The sequence below is a fragment of the Schistocerca serialis genome, chromosome 2 (assembly GCF_023864345.2).
Source record: "Schistocerca serialis cubense isolate TAMUIC-IGC-003099 chromosome 2, iqSchSeri2.2, whole genome shotgun sequence".
In the NCBI taxonomy this organism is placed as follows: domain Eukaryota; kingdom Metazoa; phylum Arthropoda; class Insecta; order Orthoptera; family Acrididae; genus Schistocerca; species Schistocerca serialis.
In genome coordinates, this window is record NC_064639.1 from 830560442 (window position 1) to 830580262 (window position 19821).

Below are 19821 nucleotides of genomic sequence, written 5' to 3' on the forward strand. Positions count from 1 at the left end.
TTGTTTGTTATTAATTCTATTACACAGAAATGAAATACTGGAATCTACATCACTAATGCTAGAAGTTACATGTAAGTATACTGGGGCTATGAGATTGCCATCATCATTATTCGAAACTTATATCATGATTTCTAGACTATAATCGAAGATGTAAATAAATGCCTACAGTGGCTTAAAGTGAGATTAATCCTATAATACAGTGCTATTTCCAGACTGAAAAATTAACTGTTTCTCATTTCAGGATAAAACCTTTGTGGCATAGTTTGTATTGGCAGCTAACGGTGTGGCGATATCAAGAGCCTGCAGTTAGTGACTAATCACATTTCTCCTACTAATTGTTTTGAAATTTTGTCCATGCCAACATTTACCTGTACAATCGAGTGTGCATTGCACCACTCAAAGGAAATTCATTTAACTTAAAGAGTAGAGAGGTATTACTTACATCGTTATTATATTGATGGCTAGTAACACTATGCAATTTTTTACCAGTTGCACTTTGGAATTTGTATCAGCTCATGCAAATGAAGAAGATAATATTGCTGTCCTCATATATTACAGACCCAGTGGAAATGAAGTAAGACTAATGTGATGCAGATGTATCTTGGAGCTGGCATGATTGTAGCCCAGGTACACACTATAGACAGAGAGAGACAGGTGTTTTTTCATGATGGTTTCTGTTTTGACTGGTAATGAATTTTAGTGATGATTAGAAAAGTCCCTGAATGTTATCCCTTTTGATATCGTATAAGCACAAATTCATTTGCATTCATAGAACAAATAAATATCAGTATGTCATGAAACTGCAGATAAAGGTTTTACAGATATTTGTGTGCTGAAATTATTGAGACAGTAGCTAAGTCTCGGAAAGGCAACACCCCCTGTGGTTGTCTCCACATGTTTTATTTTTATGACGTTAAATAATTATTTGTAATACAGTAAGTTTCAGGGTTATGTGTAAATGTATCATAAGGGATTTCATGTGTTAACAGTAGTCACAATAAATAAGTTCCTTGTATTCTGAAGTTGATGTGCAAGGACAATAGAAGAGTAAATAATACAAAAAAGGACAATGCAGTCTTGTGCTGCTACACGTTGATTAGCATTGGAGATAAGGATCCAAAGAGCAGATTACTGTGCTTTGCATCAACGTGATCACAGCCAGCCATTGAACATAAGCACAGTCTTTGCAAGATAGTGGTAAGAACTATGGCAAGAAACTGTTGCATTGTAAAATTTCAGGTTTGTAGTTTGTTGTTGTTGATTAAGTAATTCACATTTGACTTGGTCTTATTTTGAACTGTGGTGTATTTAATTTGCTAGCAAGATGAGTTTAGTGCACACACTAAAATCTTAAGAACTTATGTAAGTGCTCAGCATGTTGCTGTATTTTGTATCGAGAAGTTGTACTACAGTTGTAAACATGACTTGTTCCACATCATGCAGGAGGTTGCAGCTATAATCCACAGAATATGCAACTAACTTACTGGCTTATCTCCAATTTGAATCTGTTTGTCCAGTTTCTGCTCTAGTCACATTCCTCGATTTTTTGAATAAGAGCAATCTTCTGTCAGCATCTGAAGTAATATATGCTTTTATTCTGCTTTCACTACACCTACACAGTTTTGGATGTGTAGGCATTTTAAAGTGATTGTATAGTACTGTAACCCTCACTTTGAACCACAATGAGTATTGAGCATAAATACTTGTATAATAACAACATAAATAATCTGTAAGTGAATGAACTGAAGAGAAACAGTTCTTGGCAATTCATCTAAGCTACAGTGTAGTGGAGATCATCTCAGAATGGAAGACTCAAGTCCAAGCATGACTTGGTTGGATAACACATATATCATAATCAAAGTTCCATATAGGCAAGAGATGGCAGAAACCACAAGTTCATGATCTGTATCACTAAACAAAGAATAGACAGTTGCCAGTGCAGAGTCCACTTGTAGAGGCAAGTTCATTAACAGCAACTAAGGCAAAGATCACAATCGGGTGGCCTTATATTTTGCCCACTACAGAGGTTCATGTGACTACCCTGTTGTATCACCCTTGTTTCTGTCAGTGGTCTCTTGACATGTGAGGTGTTACACATATTGATAAGTCTGTATCATCTCTCTGCATGTCTGGCGGGGTCACTAAATCTCTCCTTTCCTGACCCAGCACACAGGGATGGTACCCACCTTGCTAGTGCAGATATGTGGCAGAACTGGCTGTGAGCTAACCATTGTTACTGCTAAATGCTCTGGGGAAATGTGAGGGGCTGCCAGTGACAACAGCACTGGGTCTGGACATTTTTTCAAATGCTCAGAGGCTGCTAGGAGTGGAAGCATCCTTTCAGGATGTGGCAAGATTGGTGAATCCAGATGAATGTCTGTAGAAATGAGCCACAGCACACTCAAAGGAAGGACCTGGCGGCCATCCTCAGATACCTGGGAATGGAAAAACAATGATATGGCTGCAGCGGTGGACTCCTTGATGAAGGTGGCCATTAACCAGGATGTTGCAACCAGAATAGGATGTAGTATTGGCACAGTATCCCACATGCTGTAGCTACCAACACTACCTGGTGCTCCTGGATCCCCCAGACCCACCCTAGACTCCATCCAAATATTTGTGCCCACACTGGTGCACCCACACAGCAGAACAACATAGCTGCATGTGCGTCATGTTCCGGGGGGGAGAGTTTGACACAGGAGATCCAGAAGCGTCTCATAACAGGGCGTATATGCCCCGAGACAATGGGGAAATCTGGGAATTTTTCATTGTTTTACTTTCCAATTAAATTTTTGTAGTTTTGACTGGTAAGAAATGATACTCTAAAACCTTTCCTTTGGTCCACTACTGCAGAATAATACTGCAGCAAGAAAACATAAATGAGAGAATAACACCAAAATAAAATTTTAGTTACAAAGAAAATGCACCATTTACAACAAAACTCACAATCATCTGCCAAGGGTGAAATGTGTCCAAGGCTTTATGATGACGACTGTGCAAGGCTTCACAACAAGAAACTGCTTTTGATGAGCATGACATCACAACTATTTACATTTATAACAAGTCGTGGGAAAATATGGAGATTGTCATTTGAGAAGCATTACTTGGAAAGTAAATTTCCTTTTACGCAAGATGAATTATGCTGCATGTGAGAATGTGCAATTAATTTCTCAAGTCATGGAGTGTTTGAATTTCATTCAAAACTTTCAGGACCAGCTGCTTAGAAAAATTCTGGGCCCAGAAGACCAGCCATTTATGCTGTGTTTCAAAACTTATCAGCATACTTGTGTGTCATATATCTTAAAGAGTAACACTCTAAAAAAGAAAAAAAACTAATTTCAAGGTTAGTTTTTCATATCTATTTTAGTTCTTTCATATATTATAGATTATGCAATAACAATGGCAACAAATATAATTATCTTTTAAAAAAAGAGCAAGGTGAATTCTTGAGCAATTTAACACATAATTGACTTTTGTACAGAAAAGTCAAAGTGCTCATCAGAGCATTTATTCTGACAGGTAATCCACAAAATGTTCAGTGCACATCAGTGAAATTTCTTGTTCTGCTTTGTTAGGACCCTTCTTTCTTCCAAATACCTTTTCATTCTCTCGCTTCTTCTGTTTCTTTCTTCTTCTGTTAAGACAACTTTGATTTTAGTGTCCGGCCACCTGTGACCATCCACAAACCCTTTATACTTCTCCCTGTCCTGTACTACTGCCTGCAAATTCCTTTCTTTTATTCCTACAGCCTTCCAGTCATCTCTGACTTCCTTCACCCAGTTATTTCCTGTATGACATGTTGCATTCCATATCTTCATAGTCAACCTCTCCTCATCCATCCTCATCCAACAAATTATAACCTCCTCTTCCACATCTCGCTTGATATGGGTTCAATATTTTCATACAGTTCCTGTTGTGTTCTGTGTATCCAGATATCTGCATGTTTTTTGGTGCCCCATATCTCTCTCAAAATTTTCTGCTCCTCCTCCTCCAACTGAGTACAAGCTCTCTTGCCGAGTGTGATTGTTTCTGAATCATAAAGAGCAGTATCTCTTACAGTTGCTGTGTAATGTTGCAATTTGGCATTCCGTGACAGATTTTTCTTGCCATATGTTGTTTTCACTGCATACCGAAGCTTCTGCAAAAGCTGTGTCCTGTCTACTGTGCTACTGTTGCTCTGTATGCCACCAGTTATCTTCTCCTCCAAATAACGAAAACTGTTGGCTTTCTCGACCACTTGGCCACCTATCTTCCAGTCAGACTGAGTGTTCAATGTCTTGGTCTTCTTATATGCAATCTTCAGTCTGACCTTTTCTGCTGTTTTGGCTAGATTTTGTAGTGTTGTCTTTGCTTCTTCTTCTGTCTGATTTAAGAGTGCCATGTCAACAGCAAATGCCAGGCAGTCCACTGTTGCGTTATGTTTGACCTTGTACCCTATTTGCACACCTTTGATCTTCACGTTACTATTTAGCTGTCTCCACTGTCTCACTACTTTGTCCAAAACCAGGTTAAATAAAATGGGTGACAGCCCATCCCCTTGCCAGACTCCTGTTTTTATTTCGAAGCTGTCTGACAGCGTACTGCGATACCTGATCCTGGCAGTAGTGTTGCTTAATGTTTCCTTTATTATTGCATGTGTTGTAGCATCCAGTCCTCTGTCTTCTAACACATCAAACAGAATACTTATGTCAACTGAATTTTAGGCCTTTTGAAAGTCAACAAATGTCACTATTATCTTTTTTTCCTTTCCTGTGTCTGTGTTTTCTGTTATCCTTTTTATTCCAAATATCTGCTCTGTACACTTCCTCCCTTTTTTCAAGCGACACTTGTACTCTTCTATTGTCAGCCTCAGTTGTTCTTCACCTCTGTTGAGCAAGATTCTTGACAAAACCTTGTATGCTAAGTTTAAGAGAGAAATGCCCCTGTAATTATCCGGTACTTTCTTGTCCCCATTCTTGTGTAGTGGTATTATAATGGCTTCTTTCCAGTCTATGGATGTTTTCTTATTTCTCCAGATATCCATTATTATATTGTACACACTTCTTTCTACTTCAGGCCAACCCCACTTGATCTCTTCAGCACAGATACCATCATTGCCTGATGCCTTGTTGTTTTTGAGGTTTTTAATTGCCTCTGCTACTTCTGCCCTGGTGGGTGCATTGTCTAGACTATCCTGACTTTTGTCCCTAGATCATAAGTGTGTCCACTTTACTGTTAGTGCTTCTGCATTCAGCAAATCCCTAAAATACCTAGCCGTTTCCTCGCACACCTCTTTCTCGCTAATTTTTATTGTGCCATCTTGTCCTATTACGAAGGGTTCTTTTGCCTCGAAGCCTTTAATTCTGCTCTTCATTTCTCTGAAAAAGATTCACGATTTGTTTCTTGAAGGCTGTGTTTGCTTCTTCAGGTTTCTCATTCCATCTGCTTCTCTTGGCAATTCTGATTGTTTTGCTAGCAATTTTTCTCGCATTCTGGAAGTTCGACAAGTCTTCTTGCTTTTACAGGATTGCCATGTCATCCATGCTTTCCTCCTGGTCTCGACTGCATTCTCACAGTCATCTGTGCACCACTTGTGCTGCCTTTTCTTGTTGTTAGTAGCAAGTCGCACTTCCTCTTCTTCCATCATATCTCTCACTCTCTTCCAATCACTATGAACTACCATTCTCTTTGCATACTCTGCTATGTGTTTTTTTCACAACATCTAGGTTGATTCTGTGAGTGTTTATGTTCCTACATTTCCTTGCTCTGTCAGGTATCCATCTGCAACCTCTCGTTTATGCCCTTCGATGCAGTGATACTATGCAGGTATCTACGATCTACTACAAAGGCTGTGCCAAACATAGAAGATTGCTTTGGCTCCCTAACACCGGGTTTCCCGATCAGAATTACATATCCCTATGATTCCATCTTGCATTTGTCCCTGAATCTTGTTTCCTATAGTGCCAGTATGCCAATCCCACGTTCTCTCATACTGTCAAGAACTTGTTTTTGCTTGCCCACCTTCATCATTGTCAGGTCATCCCATTGGGATCAGACGCCTTTTGTGGCCACTCCACTGGAATACAGATGCCACTCTGTTGTGGGAAGGTTCATCCACCTTGATGACCATTAGGATTTGCCAAATCTTCTTTGAAAAGACTGGCCATCTTCTTCTGCACCTCAAGCTGTTGCCCTTTCCATGCTACAATTCTGATTTAGAATGATAAGGAAAAAGGATAGGCTTAGGATAGGTCATTGTGGGACACACTTTGTCTGGCTCCTCCCCTTTGGCATGTCCAGCTTGGGTAACCCATCTGGTAGCTAAGCCACTGCCGTCATAGCCCTCCAGATCCAGAGCACAGATACCTCCTCGCCCACACTAGCAGCATGGGCATAGCCCTCCTCAGGGGACACCGCCTTAACGTAGCAGTGAAATTTACATCCCTGAGGGAGGAGAGGGGGGGGGGGGATATTTTGATGACCAGTATTATAGCTGAAAGCTTAGCTTGTCATCTAGCTATACTGAATGCATATTTATTTAAACCATTAACTTTTCCTATTTGTATGTTCGCACTACTGAACTGTGATTTTACTATTGGCTGACTACATCCAAGTCCTATGCTCTGAATATCTGCTGCCACTGGCTGGCAAACCACATAACATGAGATATGATTGGCTGACAAAAGTGCATCACAATCTTGATTTCAGTACTTTGAAAGTTACCATGCTGTAATTGGTGGAATAAATATTTATACTTTCATAATACGCAAACATGTAGTGCACTTGTTGCCACATATCAAAGATCTTTCCAAAATGCGTTGTTTTTTGCTGTGTTTCAGTCCATAAAGTCCCAAGAAGTTCTATGCCAGTATATAAAACCTTTACCTATCAAAGGATTTGTAAGTTTTACAGCTTCAAGGGAAAGTATATTGTTGCTTAACCTGGAAAAAGTGTGTTTTCACATGGGAGAAAAGTATTTTTAACTGGGAAATCCGGGAAAAATCTGAGAATTTTTTAATGTTGTCCACACATACACCCTGCATGACGGCACCCATAAATGAGCTCTGTCAGGTTTCAACCACTAAAGGGCATGCACCTGTAAGAAGCTAGGAAGGTGTTCAGTGATGAAGCTGATTTGGCAGATCCTAAAGCTTTCAGCATTCACACTTAAAGGAGCGAACAAGCCTTTCCACCATTCCATATGAGGAAAAATGGAAAGGGGGTGTGGTAAGATCAATAATATCATTAACACCATTACAGGTGTAAGACCATTTGAAATTGGCTACAGTAAATTGGAGGACTGTTGTTGATTACCAGTATATGGGTTGCACCCTCTATGACGAATATATGTTCTGAGGCTCCCACAATATATGAGAAGTGAGAAAAGGAATCCCAACAATGACAGATATGGATCCCAGGAAAGAGTCCACAAAGTCGGCATGAACTTGATTTCATAGCTGTATCAGTGTGGGCTACAACAAGAATGACTGGGATTGGCCTTGTTGGTGTGCCTACCAAATGGCACACTGCTGCACCAACCATGCAACAGTGCCATCTATACAAGGGCCGTAGATGTAGTAGTGTGCCAGTTGCTTCATCCTTGATAGTGGATTGACCCATGAGATGAAGCACCTTACATTGCAGAGAGGATAGAATTTCATCTTGGTCTGTTTCTCATCTTCTGTAAAGAGCACCACCTCTTGCCAGACCTGAAGTTGTTGCCACCGATGAAGATAAAACATACACAGCATAGATCAGGCGGATATGCACCAGAGAGCTCACAAGCCAACTTGACTGGGGATATTGCAAGGCCCCTTGAAAAAGTGGGTCATGGCAAGTCATAGTACTGTCTCCTGGAAATTTATAGGGAATTTGTCGAGTGATTGCTTCAGTTGGCTGTTTGGCTGAATTCAAACTCTTTGCTGATGGTCAGATTCAGGATCAAGCCCTAACGGAAGGCAAGATAGTATGACTGTGTTAAGATTCAGAGAAATGCGATAATATATGAAATGTTGGAGATTCTCCAGAGAGACCATCTGTGAAGGCTGTAAGCTGTGGCAGTTGAACAAAAAGTGACACAACTGATTTGTGGTTGGTGATAAGATAAAATTTGCAAACACACAAAAAAATGTGAAATTTGTGGATACCAAAAATGATGGCCAATACTTCCATTTTGACCCAAGAGTAATGCTCATGAGTTGGAGTAAGTGTCTTTGACATAAAATCAATTACCCTTTCCTCTTACCTTATCTTTTACCATACTGACAAGGTAATGGTCCAATAAGACATGTCAAAACCTACCCTGAAATTTTTTGCACAGGAAGAAGACAACGAAAGAAATACACTGCCAAAATTTCATCTGCTAAGAGGCACTGCAAGTATTTTGTAAAAAATGTTGAAGTTACACATTTTTGCCATGCAAATAACAGCTTATAATAGATGTTTGTACAACCCTGCCTGTCTAGCGTGCGACTCCAAGAATCACTCATGCAGCACTGCATAGCAGAATTATCTGGAATTCACAGACACCAATTTTAAACACCTCAGTCCTGGTTTAGAATGGAGCAAATGGAAGCGAACACGTGTGAATGAGTATTTGCAGAAGATTCACTACCATTCACTTGTTTATGGGTAGAATTGTTTATACTAGAGGGAACAGAGGAGAACATGAGGTAACAAACATTGTCTGTGAATGCTGTGTTATTAGTTTTTGGAGCTAACATTCGTCATACAGGATACGACTCTATCTTGTTAGAGCCACAATGTGAAACTTTGCCATTCAGTGAGGATTATTTTGCATGGCAAGCTCACTGTTCTTGATGAAATATGCAAAATGACGCAGAGAAGGAAGAATTTAAGTTCTCAATTTGTACGGAAACATGACATGCGTGGAGATTGTGCACTTTACATGGTATTTTATCTCTATCTCTCCTTAGCATTGGTCCAAAATTTTCTTTGTATGTTGGCTGCCATGTTTCCCTAGCTTCTCATTACCATTAAGGGGAAATTTATAAAGAGAACACAAATTACTGACGTCCAGCATCATCTCAAGAGGTGACACAGCTAGTGTTTGCACTACGCGTGTAAGGTCTAATGATCATATTCTTTTCTGTTTTTTTCCTAAAACAAAAATGGTCTAGTGGCAAAGCATGTACTTTGTGATCCAGAGAGTGCAAGATAAAATCCTGCTCAGGCCACAACTTTTCACTTTAATTTTTAACCGCGCATTCACTTCTCACAGATGTTGGAGTTGCCACAAGAGACATGTGGTTGGGATTCCACGTTGAACTGCAGGACTCCATTTTCCAATTAGGCAACTGGGGAAGGTTAGGGACATACAAGTAGCTGCAGTGGCGTCCACTTGAAAGACCTGCAAGAGGCCTACTGGGTACACCAGACAGAATTCTCATTTACTCGTGCTTTTTAGCTTGTTTGCTCCAGTGAAAACCTGACTTAAACTATACAAACCTTTGTTTTTAATAACTCCATATTGACAGTTCAATACTTGCACATATAATTCTGATAAAAGTGACTAGCAGAGAAAATAAAATCATGGCACTGTTTGATACCACAGATGACTTCCATCAATGAGGACTTGTAATTTGTTGAAATTAAATGTGTTTTGCAGTACTACATGTTATAACAATTATTGTAGGCTATTCCTTACAATAATGTTTGAATGTTGTATAATAGACTATCAGTGAAACAGTTCTTTGTTTATTCCCTGTAGTCATCACAAAAATGCAAAGTGTCTGTTGAATGACAAAAACAAACATCTTTCGTGCACCAGGAACACAGGCACAAAGGAAAACTAATGCAGTCAGGCACTAGTTTTATTTAGACAGAACTGGGATGGAGTCAGAAATGGTCCCGGCCGTTCTGCGTATTGCACTGCATACCAGGCATACTTGATCGAATTTGTAAAGTGTGGCGAAGAAAACTGGTAATGCACAAATGACTGGAGCTTAAGAATATTGTTCCAGTGATAAACTGAAATGAGAGAGAGGTATCAGAAATTAAGTTGTCTGATAATTTCTCAGAAAATGGTTTCCACTGTCAAAAAAATTCTGCATCAAGCCGTTGAATCGTACTAGTAGGTCCAGGTGGAATCCACATTTTATCTACAGATTTTTCATCATTCTCCACAAAAACAGAGGCTTCAACAAAAGCAATGAATGAGTTTCTGCAGCTGGTAGGAATACGTTTCGAACGAAATGTTGAAAATTATTCTTTCCCGTTTTTCCAAATTTTGATATGTTGAATACAAGATTTTTGCAACTATACAGACCATTTTTTATTTTTGGTCCTAATTTGCCTTGCAGTTCTTGACAGCAGATATACAGCTGCTGAAACAGTAAACCACTCATACTTATCACTGGCATTATTGTATATGAATGTGTCATTGCATTGATTGATTGGGCAACCGTCTCCGTCCTTTTTTCACCCCGAAATGATAAAAGTGCGGTATGCACACAGTTCTTTCACGAAACCTGACTGATTAGTGTTATAAACAGCATTTGCGAGGATAACAGTAAGTTTCGTCTTTACTTCAGCTATGAATTTCTCTATCGCATTGTCTATCACTGGCAGCTGCCCTGCATGTTTACATGACGTAAACATGGTAATTTTCCCACTTCCTATTCTGTACGATTTCTTGAACCTGCGTAGTCAGGTTGACAAAGCCTGGAAATTAGCAATGTTCATGTCAGATGCAGTTCGGAGGGCCCAGTCTTGTAGATCTCCTTCGGTAATGGTGCATAGCCTCTCAGGGGCAGTTCTAAATCTTTCGAACAGTTTTTCACTCGGATGGTTTTGGGTCTCTGTTTGGCGCATATTTCTTACTTCTTGTAATTCACTCTTCCATTTTTACAGTCCACACTCCAATTTTACAAAACAAAAACACCTTTGCAAATGGCTCTGAGCACTATGGGACTTAACATCTGAGGTCATCAGTCCCCTATAACTTAGAACTACTTAAACCTAACTATCCTAAGGACATCACACACATCCATGCCCGAGGCAGGATTCGAACCTGCGACTATAGCAGTCTCGCGGTTCCGGACTGAAGCGCCTAGAACCACACGGCCACCGCGGCCAGCAAACACCTTTGCACACTACGTATCTTCAAGCACTTTTTCCCCTCGTTCATTTAACCAATATTTCACTGACTTTTCTTTGTCGCTGACAGCTGTTGCCGTACATGTTTGTTTGTAGGCTTGGAAGGTATTCTTCTTCAGTACTGTTACTGACACAATTGACATCTGCCGTACCACAATTCATGGAATAATCACAGTTATTTCCTATTTCTTGTAACGTATCCACAATTTCAAATGATCGATATCATTCGAATGAATGCTAGGGAAATCAACTAACAAATGACACATATGTATGTCCTCAGGAGAAGTAGGTGATTTCAGCTAGAAGCCACGTTCTTCATATTTCACCACTGCTAAATTGAGAATGTTAATTGGATTCCACATTACTGTGAAACTGGAAGAAGAAAGGTACTATTAGCCTTATGAAAGCATAATAAATATTAATTCAGCTTTATCTGTATTGTCTATAGTTACCAATACTGCAAAAAGCAACTGATAATTTGTAATGGATGTTACTTGAGTTGCTAATTCAAGAGAATAGTAACTGTGTACTTCAGTGTCATAAAAACTATCAACAAACGGTAACCTGAAACATCCTTTACAAATTACGATCGGGTTGTGTTGTGTTTCCTGTTTACAAATGTACTGCTGACCTTGGCTGTGTGTGTGCCTAGTTGTGCATGCGCAGTTGCTGCAGCGCCATTAGGGGTGTACATTTTTACTGTCGCTTGGCGTGCTATGAATTTGTCAAGTTTCAGCTATTTTTTAAATACTTGCAGTGCCTCGTAGCAGGTAAAATTTTGACAGTGTATTTCTTTCGTTGTGTTCTTCTTGTGTAAAAAAATTCAGGGTAGGTTTCTAAATGTCTTATTGGACCATTCCCTTGTGAGAGAACCACTCTGATCCCGTGTAGAGCTGTATCTGTGGCCAACACCAATGACAAGTGGGTCTGGTAAATTGTAAATCACAATTCGGACTAATGGTTGGAGAGTAGATTTTAATTTCTGCTAAACACAATTGCACTCTTCTGACCATTGAAAAGTTACTCCTTTGTTCTGAGACTGTTCAGCAGTCAGGCTACCAAAGCTGAATGGGTGATAAATTATCCATAGTAGTTCAATTTTTCTAGAAAAAACTGAGTATCATTAATGGATGTGGGCACAGACATATTTTGAATAGCCTCTACATATTCTGTGATGGATCAAGGGCCCTCTCCACTGAGAATATAACCTAAATATATGTCTGAAGGCTGAAAGAAAGTGCATCTGGGAAAGTTGCATTTAAGCCCTTTCTGTACTAGGGCCACAAAATCCAGGTGGAAATTCCGCAAATGCTCATCTGTTATACAACCATTCACCAGAATATCTACAAGGTAATTTACACAATCTAACTGTTGTTGCTGGCTTAGTTGTTGCAGCTGAAGCTAGAGAAATCGGGTGTCCATGATAGTGTGTCATGAAGCAGGACTAGAGTTCCGTATAGGCAAGCGGTGGTGGAAACCATAAGTTTATGTTACATAGCACTAAATGTACAGTAAATAGTCGACAGACACTGCAGAGTCCCCTTGTGGAGGTGAGTTGGATAACAGATAGTGTAGCAGACCACCACTGGGCACCGTGTCATCTATCTGCATGTCTGGCGAGGTTACTAAATATAGCATAACCCATCAAAAGGACATAATTGAGCTACAGTCGCAGATTTTGTCAAGTCATGCAGTGGTCCAAAATGGTGAGCGTTGGCTGGACATAAAAAATTGTGGTGGTTGTGGACCTTATTAAAACTAAAACATTCTTGCATTTTGACATTTGCTTCACCCTACTGTAGCTCAAACATTCTCAATTTTTTACATTTATTTCACCATGGTTTCTCCCTCCCTCCCTCCCTCTCTCTCTCTCTCTCTCTCTCTCTCTCTCTCTCTCTCTCTCTCTCTCTCTCTCTCTCCCCCCCCCCCCCCCCCCCTCCCTCCAACATTCTTCATTTGTTTTTCTATTTCCTTCATATTGTCTGGCTGTAACTACAGAAAGCATACACACTGGTTCTCTTTTTGTCAATAAGTTGGCTATAATACTGTATAAGCAATATGTTTATGAACACGTCATGGTCATTCATTATTGACATGTAACTAAAGAATAAGTGTAGTAAGAGCTCTCATCTAATAAAACTTTTGACAATATTCTTCCTTTTCAGTGATCTGTGGAAACTAATTCGTGATTTTCCCATTAAGTTCCAAAGCATGGGTGAAATGAAAATAATAGATTTGGGTGTCCTGGCAAATAAGGTTTTAAATTGTTCGCAGAGATGGAGTCTAGAAAGACTTGTGAGATATGTGGTGAGTGTAACTGATGCACATACGTATTTGACACTGTACTATGTGTGTTTCTGACATGATACTGTTTTCTTGCATTAAAATGGATGTTTGATCTTACAGCTTCACAAAAATTTGGACAAAAATGGTGCTGTAAGAAAGAGCAATTGGCAGCTTGAGTTGCTGTCAGAAGAGCAAAAGCACTATGCTGCTGCAGATGCTTTGGTAAATACACACAGGATGTCTTATTATTTAAGAGCATAATCATGTGCAAATTTAGTGATGCAGTTAAGTAATTTACGTATTATTGCTGTGTATGTTACTTCTGATTATGTATGAAATATGTTACTCAAATGCCCTCCATGACGCTGCAGGCACACTTCCCTTCTTTTGATGAAATTTTCCGTACTTTTTAGTGTACTTACACTGCTAGTTCTGAAACTGCACTCATTGTAGCTGCAGAGCAACAAATCAGTTTCATTTTGTTGTGCACAGCATCTATTATCATTTAATGTGCGTATAATATTGTCATGTTATAATCACACTAAAGTCCAAATCTGAATGCAGGTCGTCAATGAAATATGACACTTAGTAGTGAATGCACGTTTATTACGAACACCAAAGTACAGCCAGAACATAATTTCACACCTACATGGAGTATGCAGCTGTTTATACAAACATCGAATTTTACAGAATACACAAACACTACAAATATAAGATATTTCAAGAACGTTCCAGAAATGACAAATATTTTTTAAAAAATGCTGGTTGTTGGGTTTAAATTGGCAATCTTTAGCATGTTATTTAGTGATGATTGCATTATTGCTCCCTCCCCTGAAGAAACTGTAACCCTTTGTTTCAGAAGTTATCATTGGAACTGACTGCTCCTCTGGACCGCAGTAGGGGTTCATACAGAGGAGGACATGGATGATGTGTCTGTGGTTTTTTATTCTTGATGATAGTCGCAATCCTAGACTTCACATTTGATGTCTGACAGTTGATAAAAGATATGACACAGCCCAAAGTAGCACTTCAGTAACATTTCCAATAGCCCTATTTTCTGCACAGGCAAAAAAATCCATACCCAGTCTCTCAAGCTGTACTTCAGTGCCCGGCACTTGACGTTATAGTCAGTGCCCGGCACTTGACATTATAGTCCTCTCAGTCTTTCACTGTTCATATGTGAGCCAACTGCCTTGCTTCTTCAGTTCTGTTGATGGTATGTTGGACATAGTCATCCTGAATATCATCTGGTTGTCTGTTCAACACAAGGCATATATCAACAACTTATCTGCCAAATTCTTATTTAAAGCATTCGGTGAGGCCATTCGTTTGTGGATGGAAGGCAGTTGTCATCCTGTGTTTAATGTCACAATGTGAAACTACCTATGATACTAGTCTTGAATGGATGTTAAAATTTCCTCTACAAGGAACTTTGCGATTTCCGAAGCTTCAGCAGTCGGTACCTCTTTGGTGGCAGCACAATGCATGATGTTGTCAGTGCAGACTGTTATCCATCAGTTCCCTTTTGTCAACTTTAGAAACCCCCCTAAGAGATGTTGACTTTTTTATTATTATTCTTTTTATTCCCCCTTAAGGAGCTTAATGCTTAGTTATTACTAAGATATTCAAAATTGTGTTAAAATACTGTGTGCTACATCCATGCCATTTCATGTGCAATATTTGCTCTGTTCTTTTATATAGATCACAAACTACAAGAAAATAGCAAATAAGTAAATAAAATCTCTCCCGAAGAGGTTGATTCCAATTTAGGCACAGTTGGCACCAGATGCCATGAGAGTAACTGCGGCATGTGCTTTCATTGTTGGCATTATTTACAGTGGCTCACATCATGTCTAAAGGATTGGTAGAGACCTGGCCAGTGATACCTGCATCTGATTCTGCTTAGAGTTTTCACAAATCCCAGGTGACCACATTTTGGAGCATCGTAGAAAAATTTCAGGGTAGTTAGCTGTAGATGAGCTGGGATGACGAGCAACCATTACCGCCTCATTGGTTCATAGTTCCTCTTATTCAGTGTTTCATATATTAATTGGAATTCTTTGATCAGTTCCTCTTTCAAGGCTTCAGAGGTTTCCGGCAATGCTGGATCTTCCCCCTGTTCAGCACCAGTGTCATTTAATGCAGTAACGACTGAGATTTCATTCACAGTGCTGTGTTCTGCCAAAGGATTCCTCAAAAGACATTCAGCGTCCTTGTGTTTCCATCCATTTTTATATATAACTCTGATGACGTACTCATGAAACCTCATCAGTCATCTTGCCAGTCGACCTGTTGGACAAACAGCTTGTTAGTTGTCATGCCCATGCATAAAGCAGCACACTGGTGGCAGCTTAGTTGGTAGATAACATGGCTGTTTTCACAAGTGGCCTTGCCCTTGATAGGGTAGGAGATTCTAAATTACTTCAATAATCTACATGAGAAAATCAAATTTGCAGTGGAACAAGAGCAAAATAAAAGCATCAACTTTCTGGACCTAAACATTACAAGACATAACAAAACATGCTCATTCAAAATTCATAGGAAAAACACAATGACTGACACCACAATCCTTGCAACCTTCATGTCACCCAAATATCCATAAACAGGCAGCATACAGCTCAGTGCTACATAGGGCAATTAAAATACCATTGAACCAAGAAAACATGCAACAAGAAATAAACACAGTGAAAAAGATCCCAGTTGCCAATGAGTACAATGCTTCCATGGTTGACACAATCCTAGAAAAAGTGAAGAAAGACCCAGGTACAAACAGTACAACAGAAGAAAAAGAGAAAAACATAAGTATATCTAGTAGTCCGTACATTGGTAATGTATCACAGAAGATTGCAAATATTTTCAAAAATCACAAAGTAAAAATTGGGTTTTCTACATCTAGTAAACTACAACAAAAACTAATACACAGTATAAAGTGTAACATGATCCACACTCAGACTCTGGAATATACAAGGTCACATGCCAGGAATGCTCCATGTTCAACCTAGGTCAAACAGGCCGAAATTTCAACACCAGGTACACAGAGCACATAAAAGCCTACACACACAATAGACACACATCAGACATAGCAACACATGTACATAATACAGGACACCCATTTGGAAAAATATAGCAAAATGTCAAAGAACTCCAACGATTAAATAAAGGACATAAAATGGATTTGCTAGAAGAACTGGAGATATATTCACATTACAGAAAATATAAAGATAAAATATTAAACGAAAAACTTGAAAGTGAATCAGTGAATTTCTTCAGATGTTTCGATAGTACACTTAAAAAAAAAAAGTAGTAACACATCAAAATAAACACAGTTGTAAAATAGACATAAGTAAATTATGATCCAAATAGTTAAGGTAAATAACCTCTGTACAAAAGCGTATCATACTCTGTGGAAGACCTATAATGTCATCTCTGTTGACTACTTGTAGGAACATCTGTGTAACTGTTTTGTTTATGTAAAATATTTTCAACATTTAAAAGTGTATAAGAAGTTGTGTGTGATGTTTAATATGTGTGAGAGACTGCACAAATGGACCACAAGGAAACTGTAAGTACAAATTCTTCTAAATTTCACCACTGACTTCACAAAAAGATCAACAACCAAATAAAATAGCATGTTTTCTTATATATTACAGTAAAGTCAATGAAATGAAGCAGAATCTCACACATCAACAACATCACATAGGAGTGACATAACAAACACAAAAAACACACTTGAAAATAGGAATCATTTCCCGAAACGTGTCATTCAAAAAATTAAAGAAAGAAAACTGTGACTGGTAGCAGATGAGTTATTTATAAACAAACCTATTAATGACTTGTGTTTGTCTATTTATGTACATTCAGCTCCATTATATAGACAGCCTGTAACCATTCCTTATGCTAAGTGTTAATCCTCTATGTGTGTTCCAGCATTTGACAACAAAATTTCATAATTTACACTGCTTCTTAAAATTGTGTCCAACCTGATTAATAACATTGCGGGAAAGATTTTGCTAGTTATTCTTGGTCAAAGATGAGGTCCAGAGACCTAAACTTGTAAATTTGGTGATAATAGTGCATATTTGCTTTAAAGCCACCCTCTGAAACTCATAGTTTCTCTCTCTCTCTCTCTCTCTCTCTCTCTCTCTCTCGCTCTCTGTCACTCACACACACACACACACACACACACACACACACACGTAATATACACATATCTACATGTGTGTGTGTGTGTGTGTGTGTGTGTGTGTGTGTGTGTGTGTGAGTGTGGTTTGATGTAGCTCTCCATGCTACTCATTCCTGTGCAAGCTTCTTCATCTGCCAGTACTTACTGCAACCTACATCCTTCTGAATCTGCTTAGTGTATTCATCTCTTGGTCTCCCTCTACGATCTTTACCCTCCACGCTGCCCTCCAATGCTAACTTTGTGATCCCTTGATGCCTCAGAACATGTCCTACCAACTGGTCCCTTCTTCTTGTCAAGTTTTGCCACAAACTCCTCTTGTCCCCAATTCTATTCAATACCTCCTCATTAGCTATGTGATCTACCCATCTAATCTTCAGCATTCTTCTGTAGCACCACATTTCGAAAGCTTCTATTCTTTTCTTATCCAAACTATTTATCGTCCATGTTTCACTTCCATACATGGCTACACTCCGTACTAATACTTTCAGAAATGTCTTCCTTACACTTAAATCTATACTCGATGTTAACAAATTTCCCTTTTTCAGAAACACTTTCCTTGCCATTGCCAGTCTACATTTTACATTCTCTCTACTTCGACCATCATCAGTTACTTTGCTCCCCAAACAGCAAAACTCCTTTACTACTTTAAGTGTCTCATTTCCTAATCTAATTCTCTCAGTATCACCTGAATTAACTCGACCACATTCCATTATCCTCATTTTGCTTTTGTTGATGTTCATCTTATATCCTCCTTTCAAGACACTATCCATTCCGTTCAACTGCTCTTCCAAGTCCTTTGCTGTCTCTGACAGAATTACAATGTCATCGGCGAACCTCAACGTTTTTATTTCTTCTCCATGGACTTTAATACCTACTCCTAATTTTTCTTTTGTTTCCTTTACTGCTTGCTCAATATACAGATTGAATAACATCGGGGGCAGGCTACAACTCTGTCTCACTCCCTTTCCAATCACTGCTTCCCTTTCATGTCCCTTGACTCATAACTGCCATCTGGTCATATAATATTGTATTGTTAAGTAATGTATTGTATATATTTCTTTACTTTTTCAGGCATCTTTTGTGCTTTTTCATGAACTTACTTCAAAGAAGAAAGTGAAATGTGAAATTTAATGTCAATTTTATGGATCTTTCAAGTAACTACAAAATTTTGTATCTTCTTTTGTAACTTAAGATGTATGAATGCGGTTTTATGATTTTGTCTCCAAGACTTTTTATCCACTTTCAAAATCATTGTTAACAAAACTTAACATTGTGGTATTTAAATGCAGAGAAATTTGTCACAACTTATCAAATAGTATGGTGAGCAGTATGAATACACTACAATCTTTTCGTGTGGTAACTGTGTTAAATTACTTCTAGTTATGAAGAAAACCGCATTTTATGTAAAAAAAAATAAAAAAAAAAAAAAAAAAAAAAAAAAAAGAGAGAGAGAGAGAGAGAGAGAGAGAGAGAGAGAGAGAGAGAGAGAGAGAGAGAGAGAGAAAAGAAAAAAAAAGTTTGACAGAGGTGAAAAAAGAAAATTATCCTTTTGACATTATTGTAACCATGTCTTTCACAGTCGATTAAAATCCAGTCGGCATATTGGCATATTGATAAGGCGACAAATAATTCAGTTCAGCCAAATTTATACTTAGAAGTATTTCTAATTGCTTTGAATTTTACCACATTTAGCATATTCGTGGTATTTTCTGTCTTACAAGATTATTTTCTGAGACAATATGGCTGACCAATAAAATATTTATTCAGCAGAAATGATAATGTTAATGTTGTTTAGGCCGTAATCAGCTATCTTGCCAGGGACTGCTTCAAGTATCTCGAAATTCTTGTGCCTGCATGTCAATAAATTTACTCTTTCATATTGTTTATGGATTAAAAAGGTCAGTTTTGAGCAACCTGTAAGATATAATATGCTTGATGACTGTGTTGTAAGTATAACTTATTCATACACTCTTCATCCTTGTCTAGAGAACAGTGGAAAACAGTGTGCAAATTTTTTGTCTAGTTGTCCTTAAATTAAAAATACATTCAAATCTTATCATATTAGCTCTTTGAAAAATTATTTGAATATTTTACTTATAAGTTTGTGAATCCCAATTAATAATGTAGAAAATTATCACAATTGTAAATAAGGCTCAATTCAGGGCATAACAACTATTATCCTTCATTGATTACTAGTATATTGCTGTGTTGTCAGGTTTGTAGTACTGATGTCAGGTTTCTAGTACTGAGGGTAC

General features: G+C 38.5%; 1 protein-coding gene across 1 annotated transcript in view; it reads left to right on the forward strand.

Moving 5' to 3' along the window:
* Positions 1 to 18993, forward strand: part of LOC126458099 (Werner Syndrome-like exonuclease) — a 64235-nt gene extending 45242 nt beyond the window's left edge. Inside the window, exons 5-7 of the mRNA XM_050094925.1 lie at positions 13263 to 13404; positions 13504 to 13605; positions 18638 to 18993. Coding sequence (XP_049950882.1) covers positions 13263 to 13404; positions 13504 to 13605; positions 18638 to 18697 — 304 coding nt within the window. The 3' untranslated portion in view covers positions 18698 to 18993. The remainder of the gene's footprint in view (positions 1 to 13262; positions 13405 to 13503; positions 13606 to 18637) is intronic.
* Positions 18994 to 19821: the final 828 nt, after the last annotated feature.